This window comes from Coturnix japonica, chromosome 3 (genome assembly GCF_054131305.1).
Source record: "Coturnix japonica strain WE chromosome 3, WE-NBRP24, whole genome shotgun sequence".
Classification (NCBI taxonomy): Eukaryota; Metazoa; Chordata; class Aves; order Galliformes; family Phasianidae; genus Coturnix; species Coturnix japonica.
This window is the reverse complement of record NC_140665.1, coordinates 76,548,786-76,563,818: the sequence shown is the minus strand read 5'-3', so window position 1 is coordinate 76,563,818 and position 15,033 is coordinate 76,548,786. Positions and strand designations below refer to the sequence as shown.

The following is a 15,033-nucleotide window of genomic DNA, read 5'->3' as shown; positions in this document are numbered from 1 at the left end:
CTCGCAGCGGCATCTCGGAGCGCACTACTGCTGCAAGTCTACTGCTCCCGGTCTACATATTTCCTTTGTGCAATAAAACTTCTCAGCCAAACACCCATCGCCTGCCTCGAAAAACTCCGTTTCCTTCTCTCAAACCTGGACGCGTGAAAGCAAGCCTGCAGGCTGCAGGGAGAGCTCCCTGTGCGGGCTCAGCACGATCAAAAGCCGCCTTCGCAGCACGATCACAGCTTTTATCTTGAAACCACTCTAAGAAAACACCGGGTTTTCACCAGTAGCAGTCTGATCTCACGCTAACTCAAACCCACAAAGGTCAGCCATAGCATTTCCAAACGGTGCAGCGAGCGAAATTTACTATTTTCAAGCTGTATATATGTATATAAATATATATATATATATAGACGCACCCTCCAAGAAACAAAGAAAACCAACAGGAGAACCCAGTAGATGGGTCAAAAGACATAAAAACTGGGAGGAGAAAGAATTCTGTGGAGCTGCAAACAGCACGGGAGAGGCAGAGAGCGATCCCCGGCAGCCACTGCCCGGGCATCCCCCGAGGGGACGGAGCTCCCGGCGCCGGGCAGCCCCGGCAGACACGCTCCCAGTCTCTGCTGCCGCCGGGCTCAGAGCACCGTGCGGGGCGCGGGAGGAGAGCAGAGCCCCGCCGCCGGCAGCACCGACCTCCGGGGGGCCTGTGGGGCTCCGTGCCGGTGGCGGTGCCCGTAGCAGCGGCCGTCGGAACCGGAGAGAGGGAGTAGGAGAAAGGATGAAGCTCCGGGGGCACCTGGTGGAGGGAGCGGCGCGTAGCAGCGGCGGCGAAGGAGGAGCGGAGGCAGCAGCCGGGCGCGGGGGAGACGCCTCGATGACCGTAGCTCCCGACGCGAGGGGTCCGTCGGGGAAGACTCGCCTTCTCCAAGTGGGAAGAGTCTCTCTTCAATCTGCTACTTAATAGAGGGCTGTTCCCAACTCTCAATTTACCCTCGTAAGCGGTTACGAAACTGCAGGGAAGGTGGACTGCTGCCACCGGATGATATATGCGCCGCTCCGCTCCAGCAGGGAAGGGGATCCGCTTCTGGAAACTGGCGCATACCTCCGCGCATTCCTGCGGCATGAGGCGGGCGGCAGCGCGCCCGGGGGCAGGGGCCGCCCCGCCGCCCCCTCCCGCCTGCCCCGCCGCCGCGCCCGGGGGGGAGACGGGATGAGAGGCGGAAAATCTGAGTCCCCGGGCGCGTGGGGTGTCCCCGCGGGGAACCTCGGGGCGGCACGGCGCGCAGCCACCAAATAAGCCATTAATAGTCATCTTCACGCAACCAGTCGCGTTCGCCATCCAGCCTAAGCATCCTACGTACACATACCGTGCGTTAGCCCACCTCCTCCCACGTATGTTTGGGGCCCTGGGGGCGAACCCCTCGTACTGCCCGACAGCGGAAACCTTCGGCACCAGCCGCGCCTCCCGAGCCGGGAGCCCGCCGTGCCGAGGGGCTCCCCGGGGCTTCCCCGTTCTCGGCCGTCTGCCCAGGCTCGGAGCCGGGCAGAGCTGCGAGCAACCGAGGGGGCCTTGTTCCCACCCCTGCGAAAGAGGCTCCTCGGGCACTCCCGCAGCTAAAACCACAGGGTAAGAGGCACAAGGGGAGGCTGCGGCGAGAAACCGGGGCACGCAGCCCGCCTTGCCCCCTGCCTCCCATGCCGCGCGGCTCCATCCGCGGAGCGGCGGCGACCCCTGGCGGTGGCGTCGGGGTGGAGCGGCCCGGCTCTGAGCGCAGGTGTGGGGTGGCAGGGGGTCGGGAAGGGGCAGGATGAGAAGTACAAAATAAATGTAGAGAGAGAGAAAGAGAGAAAGAGAGAGAGAGAAAGAGAGAGAAAGAGAGAGAAAGAGAGAGAAAGAGAGAAAGAGAGAAAGAGAGAAAGAGAGAAAGAGAGAAAGAGAGAAAGAAAGAAAGAGAGAAAGAAAGAGAAAGAAAGAAAGAAAGAAAGAAAGAAAGAAAGAAAGAAAGAAAGAAAGAAAGAAAGAAAGAAAGAAAGAAAGAAAGAAAGAAAGAAAGAAAGAGAGAAAGAGAGAAAGAGAGAAAGAAAGAAAGAAAGAAAGAAAGAAAGAAAGAAAGAAAGAAAGAAAGAAAGAAAGAAAGAAAGAAAGAAAGAAAGAAAGAAAGAAAGAAAATTAAAAAGAAAGGATTAACGAAGGCCATGGGAAAAAAAAAAAAAAAGAAAAAAGAAAAAAAAGATAAAGGGGAAAAAAGAAAATGTCAATGCAAAATTGAGGAGCAGGCCGACACTTCCCCACAGCCTGTTTGGAAGAGGTCTGGGAGATTTCAGCGGTGTGTTGGCCCCAAGTCAGCTTTCTGCATGGACGTGAGCTTCCGAGGGATCGGGACGGAGCCCATATGGGTGGAAGTGGCCGATAGCGGGGGCTGATAGCGAGTGGGAGGACGGCTCCTGGGCGCTTTCCTCAGGATTGGGAGATCAAGGACGTGTCGACAGGAGGACGTGTCCCTCCCAAGCTCAATCCAGCCGCCTTCACCCCTGCAATAGTCCAGGAGTCAGCAACAGAGTCTGAATGCTGAAAAGGAGGTGATAACCAGAAGACGTGCACTGACATTTCCAGCCACTTTGGAAGTGAGTCAGCTGCTCTCAGGGACATGCCGTGGCTTCGGCTGTCTGGTGTTGATAACGCATGCTTCCCAAAAGCAACATCTCTGCTGATAAACCCTCAGATACTCTTGACCTGTTCACCCTTTGCCCAGCTGTCTGCTTGGATTTTCTCCTTTGGTGTTTTGTCTCGGGGAATTTCATTTCTTCCTATCCAGAGCTGATACATAAAAAGATGGGCTTTCTAAGAAATTAATGTCCAGGTTCTAATTTTCATCTAATTTCCTGAGCAAACACACCAAGAACATTGGTGTCATGGGAACAGCACCTCCAGGAGAACGCACATGGGGTTCACAATGAAACGGCCTTCCACAGGAGATGCAATAACACCATAGAGGTGCTTTTATCTCTTGTGCACCAAGGCCGTTTTTCACAATGTGCTGTGGGTTTCTCCGTCATGGGATGACCAAGATTTTACATTTAATTGTTGAAATCGATTAACTCAAATGATGAGAATGGAAGATGGTATGTAATACTCTATTAAAATTTGAGTCACTTGGAGAGATTGTTTTAAAATGCTTAAATTCTTTGCTGTTGGTTTGACACCTGGATTTACATGAGCAAAGGCACTGGAATCAGCAGACCTCACTGACACCATATGGATGAGTGATATAGGAGTGACGAGGGCACTCTCCCCCTTTTCCTCAAGTTGAACAGATTTGCTTCACTTTTTGGAGCAAAATAAGGCTCAGAGATGGCAAGAGCATGTAACTCATTGACTCCAGTGGCAGCAGGATTTCATCCTTCCATGATTTTTTCCAGCCGTACTGACCGTGTTCCCACTAAGATCGTTCACGTGCAAAACACACCAACCAACTGCATTTTGGGTTCGTGTGGCCATATATCACAGCAATTAAAAGGCAAAACGGGTTGTTTTTAATCAGCTCTGTTGCTATGTACATTCATAGGCTGAGTGCATAATATGTGATGCAGAAGGCATGTCTGAAATGCATAAACATTTACTAACACTCTCCTGCCTGCTTGCTTCTTAGACAAGTGTTAAACACATTAAGACCATGCACTCCAGCCCTGTCATTTTGTTTGCTATTTAAACTGAAGAAAATGAAACTTTGGGACAAATCTCAATGTAAAAATCGAGACTTGAATGTGTATTTATACCTTTAATAATGTTTCCCGTCTCTTTTTTTGTTTATCCAATAGCAATTTTGCAGGAATCCAGGAATTCCTTAGAAAATTTGGACTGGTTTGGGGTCTAGACTGAATTGGGCTACTCTGTGCTTCTGGCACCTCTCCTTGTTTCCTCAGGCTGTGTTGCCAGGGCAAAAGAAAACAGGACGTCCCACATTTCAGGACCTTGAATATCGTTTTCCATGTGGATATCACACTAGATTTGGCCTCTGTGGCTTCCTGACAGTTGCAGCTGATCTTATGCATGAATGTGATAGAAGCTTTATTCATATGTATGCATACAGCCATGTAAGCGTTGCACAGAGGAAGAATCTAGAAAGGTGTAAGCTCCTTGAATATCAAAGACTGCACAGACACAGCATTCAGTGCTGCCCTGCAGGCTGAGCTCTTACCGGTGCCCTCTGGAACATCTCTGCATCTGTCCCACCTGCAGCTCTGCCTCTGTCACTGCATCCATCACTACAGCGTATTGAAATCAGACATTGCTGTAGTGCAGTCACTGAGGAGGCTCATTCTTCCCTTACAACACAAAGGTGGACCTTTCCAGTGTATTGGTTATTCCTTCTTAAACTAGCCATCAAGTTAATATTGCACAGTATTATATCTGCATCCATCAGATGCTGAAAGCAAAACACAGCAGCCAGCTCCCTACAGGCCCGGCCTTCCCTGAGAGATTTCCAGTCAGTGGCATGAGAGGAACTCAGCCTGGTGTTTATTTATTGGGATAATTTCACTTCAGAGTGGTATTCAGAGAGCAACCCTCATCTGACCTCTCGTAATGAGGAATGGCTTCTTACACAAACAGTGTTGGGAGAAAACTCGGCTCTGCCTGAAATCCACTCATTTACTGAAGCAATGCCCCTGGGGAGTGCCACAGCTATGGAATTGTTCTCTGCCACTCCAGGTGTGTTTTCCTCAGCGACTGTTTATTTCTTTGATTTCTGCAGCTGATTTTTTTCCCATCATGTGATGCTCTGAAGGAAAGAACGTGGCTCCAAATAAGCAGAACTGGAAGAGCAAATAAATCATTCAAAAGCAGAGGTATAAATAGAAGGGAATGGGGCTTCTTAATGTGATCTGGGAGTATTATGAAGGCCAGATAATCTTTAGGCGGACCTTTTTTTCAATATTAAAATTCAAGTACAAAAATCAATAAAAAAAAACAGATGCAATAATTGTATAATCCCTCCCATATATATTGAAATGCATTTCATATTAAAACATCCTTAAATTAAGATGCTTCATTTCAAAGAAGCTGATTCATTGGTTCACAACAGGATCCTGATCTTCCTGTCTAAGAGGCACTCCCCAGTGACTGCACTACAGCAATGTCTGATTTCAATACGCTGTAGTGATGGATGCAGTGAGAAAGGCAGAGTTGCAGGTGGGACAGATGCAGAGAGGTTCCAGAGGGCACTGGTTGGAGCTTGGCCTGCATGGCAGCACTGAATGCTGTGTCTGTGCAGTCTTTGATATTCAAGGAGCTTACACCTTTCTGGATTCTTCCTCTGTGCAACGCTTACATGGCTGTATGCATACATATGAATAAAGCTTCTATCACATTCATGCATAAGAGCAGCTGCAACTCTCTTTGTCTGGGGCAAAACAGGGGGCCAGGACATGGCCAGGGAGCACCCCATGCACCTGGATAGTCCAGGTTATAGGTTCATCCATAAGGCCTATGGATCTTCTGTATCTGTCACCTGCCACAGGAGACTCCCATTGATGAGCATGGAAATTTTGAGTTTTTGTGGAATAAAAGAAGGGTGAAGCAAGAGCTCAGGTCACAGACTTTAAAAGCACTGCTTAGGAATAGCATATCTGGGTATCTATTAACTCCACACGAGCTAACATTTAAAAAGAAATTTGTTTCTCCTGCACAAGACATAATTGTATAGAAACTATAGGGGGAAACACACTGAGTAGAGCAATGCAGATTTAAATTGCTATTTTTTAATGCAGCTTTGTGGCTGCTGCTTCCCAATATGTTGAATGCTGACAGTTCCAAATACCAGAACATAAGATTTATTTGGATTATAAATAGATGTTGCCCTGTGCTTCAGTATCAGAAGCACTCTGTTGTGTAAACAGAAAACAATTGGGTTTGGATTCTGCTATTAAAGGATACTTGAGAGCTGCTACTCACCCTTTGCTGGCAGCCTGTTTCACCTGTTGGTGTTCAGCATCTCTCACATGTATCAACACCTCTACTGTTTGCAGAGAGACTTCACAGGAAGCTGTTAAAATGTCTACTCTCATATGCCCTTTCCTCCACTCTCCTGGACGCGTTCCATCTGGCCTCACTACTCTGTTAGTCACTCCCATTTATTGAGCATGCCTTTCTGTTATGGTGTATTCTTGGTCTGCAAAAACGTGCTTGCTGCTAGATGCAGGGTCTTCTTCTGTTTTAACAGCTATGAAAAACAACAACTACTACAACAAAATGCATAGTATTTTTAAACAAACAGTTCCTCAGGCACAAATCACATTCTGAAATGCTACTCAGCTTTATTCCATCGTTCCAATCCTCCCTGGTTAAAAACAGCACCAGTTACAAGATGAAATCCCCTTTAATTTTTGTGCTAGTAGTAGTTCTTAGGACATCATCTTCTAATAAAACCAGCAGAACACCCTCTCTAACCCCAACAGAAACCAAGAAGGTAGACGAGAGGTTGTGCTCCACAGCGTGTGTCTTACCATCACAGCTTTGCTTCTCAAGTCTGTTGGCTGTATCCATTGCTCTGTCCTGCATGGTCACTTCAGGTATCATTCAGTTCTGGTTTAAGATATCCACATTCAGGACCCCAGCATCTAAACTCTTCCAATGGCTAATAAAGACCAAGTTAAGGAAATCAGCAGTGCCTGAGCAGATTGGATGTGATGTTGATCGAGAGCTGCTTGGACGGAAGTGATTTCTAGTCCCAGCCCTTCTGCTTTTGGATCTCAGACTCTAACAGAAAGGTAAGGGTTGTGAAAGAAGTTCCAGTCCAACTGTAAAATAGATCAATTGCTACTCTTACTGCCTGGTCATATAGTTGATGCCCCTCTTGCGCTGTTCCTGAGTCTTGTGACTTCCATTTAGAAACTGCTGGGGTAACCAAAGTTGCCATTCCTTTCTTTTTTTTTAAAGAAATATGGCAACTTAGTTTGAGTACTAGTTCCCAAAATAACAACATCCATCAGTGTAATTATTTCAAGCTTGTTTCTATTATTTCTATTATTTTAATAGAAGAGATTCTTGGTACTGCTCTTCTAAAAACTCAAGCTATTTATGTAAAAGCCTGAATGTAAGTTTAAGAGTCTAACTTTAGGCATCTGCTTCTGAAAACCTCCGCCAAAGGGAGGAGGTGTACCCACCTCCCGGCACACTGCACTCCAGCACCATGACACAGTGGCCCCAGGCAGTTGCTCCACACGTACCGCATATTAGCACAACAGATTATATTTAGCAAAATGTGCTCTACTGCTCCTAAGAGATCACTGAATAAACTTTGATAACACAGTTGGCCTGGCTCCTTTGGGTCTTGTAGCTCCCTACTGGGCAATGGAGATCATTATAATGTTTAATCATATAATTCCCTTTTGCATAGTGTTACGATAGATAAGACTGCATGTGCATGTGTCAGCCTTTCCATTATTAACTTCAGGTCCTGTGGCATTAGTCATCCAGAGTAAGTGCATGCTCATGTTGAGATGAAAAATTGTGGAACCATTTTGATACTACATGAACACAGATAATTCAGTTAATGAAAGAGCACATCTAAAGGTCTTGCAGGAACCCCAACCTCCTCTTCACACCCCACTGGGAACAAGACCTGCTCACAGGCATTGGGTTAATTTGGTTAATTATGGAGAGATCACGTGCTTAGTTCCCGCACAACCCAGCTTTCATGGGAAAATTGGGAAAATCCTGTGGAAAATGAAAGACAGCCATCCACAACCATGTCTTTTTTTGTTGCTGTTTTGGATGTTGATAACACTGAGCAAACAACCACACACCCCTTTCAGCCCTCAGAAGTGCCATGCAAAAATTTTAATCCAAAGAAATAAGGTCAGATGGTTCAAGTTGTCTCTGGATCTTTGTGACAGCTGAAGCACGTGAAAAGCATTTCAGCTGAACACCTTCAGCAGCTCTTCTGCTGCTCCTGGTGAAATCACAGGGAGCTGCATCTGCAGGTGAGCTTCACAGACAGCCTCAAGAAGACTAAGATATCTTATTATTAGACTGACATACCCTCCTGCTTCCCCCTACTTTACATATCCATTAGCAATCAAACAAGTATTGATTGAAGTGATTGCTTATTGTTATTATTTTACCTTCTTTTTTCTGTCCTATTGTACTGTCTTTTATCTCAACTCACATGTTTTACCTTTACCCAGTTCTCTCCTGCATCCCTATGGGGGCAGAGTATGCAAACGGCTGCGAGGTGTTCAGCTCACTACCAGGCTAAACCACAATATTTGGTCATCCCATTTATGGTCTGTAACAACTACATTTAGAAAGACTAATTTCAGGTAATTCTAAGCCTCCTTGACTCCTGTTGTCTTGTCTACTGCAGCATCTTCTAAGTTCTGCTGCATGTAAAGATTATATATTATTTGATCTTCACTGATTTAACCTTTTCAGTTTATTTTCACCATCATCAGAAAGCCCCTTCTCTTTTCTGCACCCAGAAAAGCCTTGACAATACAGGGAACAGATGGTTTCTCCAGGGAAAAGAGCAAACTGGTTGTAACAATAAAATACCAGGATGGGAGAGGAAAGATAATTACAAGCACTGCATACGGCAATCAGGAAAGGAAAGATCCTTTCACCTTTCTGAAAGTTCAGATTGCTGGCCTGGAAACTCAAAGAAGGAAACACATCAGGAAAGGACAGACTCATCCCTCTTCAGGAGTGTTCTCTACCGCAGGCTACAAGAAGTGGGAGGGAATGTTTTATGAACAGAGTGCACTGTGCACAGGTAGTGGCACTCCCCACAGAGCTGAGCTCAGGACAGCCGGGTTGGGACTGTGTGGGGTAACAAACTTCTTTCAAATCCTTTAGCAGTCCTTCAAGTGAATTCAGCTCACCACAACACTAACAAGCAGGAATCCTGGCCAAGTAGCTTTTAGGGGATGATGTGCCTTATGGAGAAAACAGATAGGAGCGTGTTCTCGCTTACCAAGTTTGGCAGGGAAGTCTGTGACCAGCCAGTCTTAGAGAAAACCTGAGACCAGGAAGAACAAATGTGGAGGAATGTTGAGACAAGACCAAAATGCATCTCACAGCTCTTTGGTGCTGCCTGCTGAGGTTGAAGTCTTGTATTCAGACAAACAGAAGAGTACAGCCAAAGGATCCTTCTCAGATTGCGTTTCTGGACAAGCCATTATTTTTACAGCAGCTTTGGCTGAATTATGAAAAAAAGAAAAAAAAAAAAATTAAAAAAAAAGAAAAAGAAAAAAAGTGAAAAGACTCAGGCAAGCTACAACAAAAAGGGGTTATTATTAAAAGAAATCTCCTTTGACAAAAAACCAATTTCACAAGTACGCGCATGAAAGATATGTTGGTTCTGAGTTACTCATCACATACACACCTCACTTGAGGTCAAGTCAGGTTGATCAGATTAGATTTTGTGTGCCTTTGAAGGTCTGACTCATAGTAGTAGTTATGAAGATAAACCTCCAGCTCCTTCATATAATAACAAAGATGGAGAAAATGGAAGATAAAGGAAGGGTGGCTTAATGTGAGAGATGCTAAAACAAACTCAGCCTTCTCCTTGTTCAGAGCAGTGACACCAAGGCTCCAGGAGGTTTTTCTCCTTCCCCTGGAACATAATATGACAAAAATCACAGCTGCTGTTTCTAACTAACGGTTAAAGTGAAAATTAATTAAATAATAAATAAATAAATAAAGTTTACCTGAACCAGAGCTTCTCTTTGGAAAAGAGAAAATACTGCATACACAAATCAATAAGAAGGCCTGCAGTAAGGTTGCAATATTGTGCATCAGCATAATATCTAGCTCCAGAAAGATCTGATGGAAGGGCAGTAATTAAGCATGATGGTAATAGAAACAGGCAAGGAAAGCACATAATTTGAGTGTGTTTACTGGTTAGCGAGCTGTGACTTATTAGTTTTTTTAATCAAGTTAGCAAGGAATAGTACAAGCTGCTCATTTTAATTTCTTCTGCTCATAAAAAACCCACAGGGACCCCAAAGGCGTTCAAATAATTCTGATCATTTTCCATTAATTTTAGCCCTAAATTAGACAGGGCTGTACCCTGCAGCTGCTCCCAATAACCCAGGCATTCTGTGGAGACACGGGGCCACCCCTTCCCTTCTGATTTTGTTGAAGTAATGCTACCAGGCTCTGTCTGTAAGGTCAGGTAACATTCTGGCATGGGGATCCTTCTGCTAGCTCACTTTGTGCTGCTCCACAGGCCTCTCAGCTGCTGCTCTCAGCACTGTTTACAGGAGCTAGAATCACCACAGCAGCATTTTGGCTATTGCTGAACTGCATTGGTGCAGCTTCAACACTCCCTCTAAACCGCCCAAAAACCTCTTTGGGACAATGTCCCCTCTAATCCTGCCAGGACAGCTGACCCACACAGACCAAAGCGATACTCCATACTGCATAATATCATGCTCAGTAATAAAAGTGCATAGAACCACAGAATACCCCCAGTTGGAAGGGACCCACATCACTGAGTCCAACTCCTGGCTCCACGTAGCAACACCCCAATTCAAACCCTATGTCAGAGAACACTGTCCAAACCCTCCTTGAACTCTGTCAGCTCGGGGCTGTGCCCACCACACTCTAGTGAAGAACATTTTCCTCATTCCCAATCCTAATCTGAGCACCCTGGCCCTTCCCATTTGCCTCGGGTTTAACTATCATATTCTGGTTATTTAGAATAGCAGTGAAAACTTTTAAACCTACATAATCCAGAAGAGGCTTAAAATAGCACTGTGATGGGAAGTTAAATTTCTGCACTCACTGACACATTTTGGAAAACCCACTGTGTCCTTAAGAGGAGAAACAATGGATTATTTTGATGAATTCTGGTGGTTTTTTTGTTTAGAAGTTCTGTTTGTTACACAGCCAACACCAGACTAACAAGGACATAAAGGGAAACAGAGGATTGTTTTGTTACTGTAGATGTCAGTACCAGAGGGAGAGACAGATGGGAATCATGAGATCCCACCCCAGCAGATGCCTCTCACCTCCCTGAACCACTAACAAACTTTCCACATACAGAACTGCACAGTGGGAATATCCCACATATGAGAATGGTGTTTCCAAAATACACCCTTCTAGGATACGACCCTACGTTCCACTTCCGTCTTTGATTGTGGGAGCTGAAAACGCTTCTGAAAGCCACTGCAGCATTGTCTGGATGGTCTGAAGTAAAACAAGTTGAACCACACAATGAAGCCCAGGGACTGACTTGACACCAAGACCAAAAAGCCCAAACCATGTTTAGGAACATAAAAGCTAACTGGTTTTACAATGCATAGCTAACAGTTTCTCAGAACTACACTACCTCAACAACTGCAATAGTCAGCCCAGTACGAGGCACGAGGGGAGCTTGAGTTAAATGATTCTCATGTCATCTACCAACTTAAAAGATGCTTCCTAGAGGCAGCTTCTATATAGCAGGCATTCTCAGTAACACCATTACCTACCTCAGATACAAGTAGTTCCTAAGAACATGACAGCAAGTAGTAATTACTACAGGGTATCCTCAGGCGATCTTCCAACAACTGAATCTGTCAGCAACAATGCAGAATTACCAAATTCTCAACATACAAAACCTACATGGAAGCGAGATTTTGACTAATTCTGCTTATTTATCTCAAGATACATTTGCTCAGCTAAAGCAAGACGAGGTTTCTGTAACAAAGAGAAAATATCACTTTCTTAAAAGGATTTGGGGTATTTGACTCATCTCTGAAGTACCAACATACTGTATGTATGTATGTATGTATGTATGTATGTATGTAAGGTACATGTAAGGTGCTTACAATGAGAGCGGGGCAAGTCTCTTCTCACTGGTGACAAGTGACAGGATGAGGGGAAATGGCCTCAAGTTGCACCAAGGTAAGTTTAGGTTGGACATTAGGAAACACTTCTTTACAGAAAGGGTAGTTAAACACTGGAATAGGCTCCCCAGGGAGGTGGTTGAATCGCCATCCCTGGATGTGTTTAAGAGCCGTTTGGATGTGGTGCTCAGGGATATGATTTAGTGTAGGGTTGTTAGAGTTAGGGTACTATGGTTAGGCTGTGGTTGGACTTGATGATCTTCAAGGTCTTTTCCAACCTGGGTAATTCTATGATAAACCACAACAGAAAACAAACAAACATCCACACAATTAAGAGAATCTGCATATTGATAACTCACTGTACACACACCAAAAGTAAAACAGACTCTAATGGAGAACAAATGATAATAGTCCAAACCACCACAGAGCAATATCAGAACTGCTTTATTGATTGCAGTTAACATGTTATGGTTAAATTAGGATTTCAAGCATTAAACCAGATGCTTATAGTAACTATAAGCTGCCACCATGGTCACATGGAATTGGACGAAGAGATGCTAGTTACTAGGGCATCCTGGAGTCATTTCTGCTTCTTGGGCATTGAAGCTTTCATCAGTTCATAAACAACATAGATTGTTCCTGAGAAAAAAGAAAGGAAGCAATTTCAGAGTTAGTCTCTTAGCAGCCAGCTTTCCTTTCCCAGAATGCAGACAATAAGCAACTGCAGCTCAGACGCAGCACATTTCCATCCATAACCGTAACTCGACAATTATTATTTTGCAATTTGTATTTTATAAAAACATACAATTAAAAACAAAAATTATTTAAAAAAAAAACCTCCACGATCTGCATAAAAGGACCTAAAAGCAAAAAAAATGAAGAAAAAAAAGTGGTGTGTTATAACTACATTTTATTCCTCTTCAATAGATTCGTCACATGGATTCTGAAGGAGTATCAGGTACATAGTACTGTGTTGGTCAAGTTGAAGATTACACCAAAGAAAGTATTTTAATCTTAGCAGGTTGGAAAGTGTACTAAAGCATAAATGTTTTAGTACGAGCCTTACCAAAAACTGATAAACCCATGGTGACTCGGTACAACAGACTATCCAGGATTCCACCTTTAAGATACACAGGGAGGCCATTATCCTCCTAATGGAAACAAAGAGACAAAAATACATCAATTATATGCAGTTTCTACAACATTAGGTTAACGTAACCGGAACTACATGGAAGATTTCTTTCCCCAAGCTATCTTCATTACTTCCAGAAGATGCTGAAAATCTTGAAAACCTCATTTACATTGAGCTCTGTGTTTCAAGTTTTTGCTCTGGTATCAAGTGAGCACCTACTATCAAAGTGTAGGTAACAGGGTGCGTTTTCATTTCTAAAACAGCAATTAATACACGCTTGAACATTGCTGGCACCATTTGCCAGACCCCTCAGGCCCACAGTAAGTGATCACCATCCCTAGAAACTTCCCATAAGTCTCCAACTCATTCAAACTCTACTATAGGGAATAGGAGCCGCTTCTCTCTACCATTACTTGTTCTTAAACAGGAGACTGTTTTGCTCCACCTGAAGCAACACTCCCTGAACACTGGATCCACAGGATCTTTATCCTTGCTGGCAAGTTTATGCTGCTTTGGAGTTCAAGCCTGCCCCTAGCTGCTGATAGCTTAACCTGCTGTCACGTAAGAAAGGAATTCAAAAAAGAAACAGTATTTGGCAAGCCATATAATATGTAGAGATTGACTGGCTGTCAGCAGAAACAGAATCTCTGACCACCCTCCTTATCAATATCCCTCTTCTCATAGCATTCAGTGAGTACTGCCCTCCTCAGGTAGTGTCTCAGCAAGACTGACCTTCTCAGTTAGCAGAAAGGAAAGCGGTAAGACACAAAAACTACTTCATTGTTAAACTATTAACACTTTGCCCATTTCACATTGCTAAAGCTCAGTCTCACCTACCCTCTGTAAGAAATTACTGCTGAGGCACATAGCTGGGAGTACACTCCTAAGCACCCGCTGCTTTGGCACCTGCAAAACCACTATTCCTCACTAGGTGGCATAGCAACCAGAAGAGATGTATTCAGTCTCTCAGTACCTAAAAGGAAGCTACAGGAAATAAGGGGACAGACTCTTAAAAGGAAGGCCTGGGGTGACAGCACAAGGGGAAGTGGTTTCGATCTTAAAGGGGGTAGATTTACATTAGTAGTAAGAAAAAGTCTTTTACAGTGAGGGTGGTGAGGCACTGGAACAGGTTGCCTAGTGATGTGGTGGATGCCCTGTCCCTGGAGACTTTCAAAGTGAGGCTGGATCAAGCCCTGGGCAACCTGATATAGCTGTGACGACCCTGTTTATTGCAGGGGAGTTGGACTAGATGGCCTTCAGAGGTCCCTTTCAAGTCTAAATCTGACAATATTGCCAGTGTTCTCTCAATACCTGGAAGAGCTTTTGTTTCTCAGGAACTCTATTCTCCAGCGGCCTGCGCGTAGCAGTGCTTATGGTCCTCTGGGAAACTTGACGAAGACTCTAAAATAAAGGAAAAAAACAGTATTTTTAACTTTAAGTTATATCCACAGCAGTACAGAGTCTCAGAGTCCCCCGCCCACAGCCCCAGCGCCCAGCCTGGCTCTGCACTCAGCAGGGCTCCCCCCACCCGGCCCCGCTGCCCTCGCCGCCCCTCAGGCCATCCCGTGGGCCCGGGCAGCTCACCAGCAGATTCCGCCACATCTCGGCTCTTGGTCCCTTCACCTCCTGCCGGCAGCAAGGGCAGAGGAAGCGGAAACGGCACGAAGCACCGCCCCGCAACAGTGGGCGGCGAGGAAATGGCGGCCGGCAGCGCTGAGGGTGTAGGGGGGTCAGGGCCGAGGGGGCGGGGATAAGAGCGGCAGGCTTAGGTGGGCTGCGGCGCTGAGGGTGTCAATATATCTATATATTTATATAGATATACACACAAATATATTTATATTTGCATATATACATGCAAATAGAACTCAAAAGTCAGTTAAGTGATTCACGGTGTATAATTGCAGAAAGGGAAGGAACACTAGAAGTGTATGAACACGAACCTATTTGAATCCGAAGGAAGAATCTTCTTGCCCTTTAGGAAAATACTCTGCTAGCCTCTGGTTTCTGCACTGCAGATCTTACCTCTGCCTGACCCTGCAGTACAGCGCTGCCAGAACACCACTTCCCAGCTCACTGCAGTAGCA

General features: G+C 45.1%; 2 protein-coding genes across 9 annotated transcripts in view; both read right to left on the bottom strand.

Moving 5' to 3' along the window:
* The window catches only part of COL12A1 (collagen type XII alpha 1 chain), a 93,953-nt gene extending 92,346 nt beyond the window's left edge, over positions 1–1,607 (bottom strand). For 5 of the 8 annotated variants that reach the window (XM_015859050.3, XM_015859056.3, XM_015859054.3 and 2 more), the window contains exon 1: positions 782–1,120. The gene's annotated coding sequence lies outside the window, so the exon portion shown is untranslated. Of the gene's footprint in view, positions 1–678; positions 1,121–1,352 lie in introns of those variants that run through there. The other 3 variants (XM_032443437.2, XM_015859051.3, XM_085543742.1) reach the window with 3 other exon arrangements.
* Positions 1,608–12,242: 10,635 nt separating this feature from the next.
* On the bottom strand, positions 12,243–14,601 carry COX7A2 (cytochrome c oxidase subunit 7A2). The gene is made up of 4 exons (XM_015859049.3): positions 14,534–14,601; positions 14,261–14,350; positions 12,884–12,968; positions 12,243–12,456 (listed from the first exon to the last, which is right to left on the bottom strand). Exons 1-4 carry the CDS (start codon positions 14,549–14,551, stop codon positions 12,398–12,400), a joined length of 252 nt encoding a protein of 83 aa, XP_015714535.1. The 5' UTR covers positions 14,552–14,601; the 3' UTR covers positions 12,243–12,397.
* Positions 14,602–15,033: the final 432 nt, after the last annotated feature.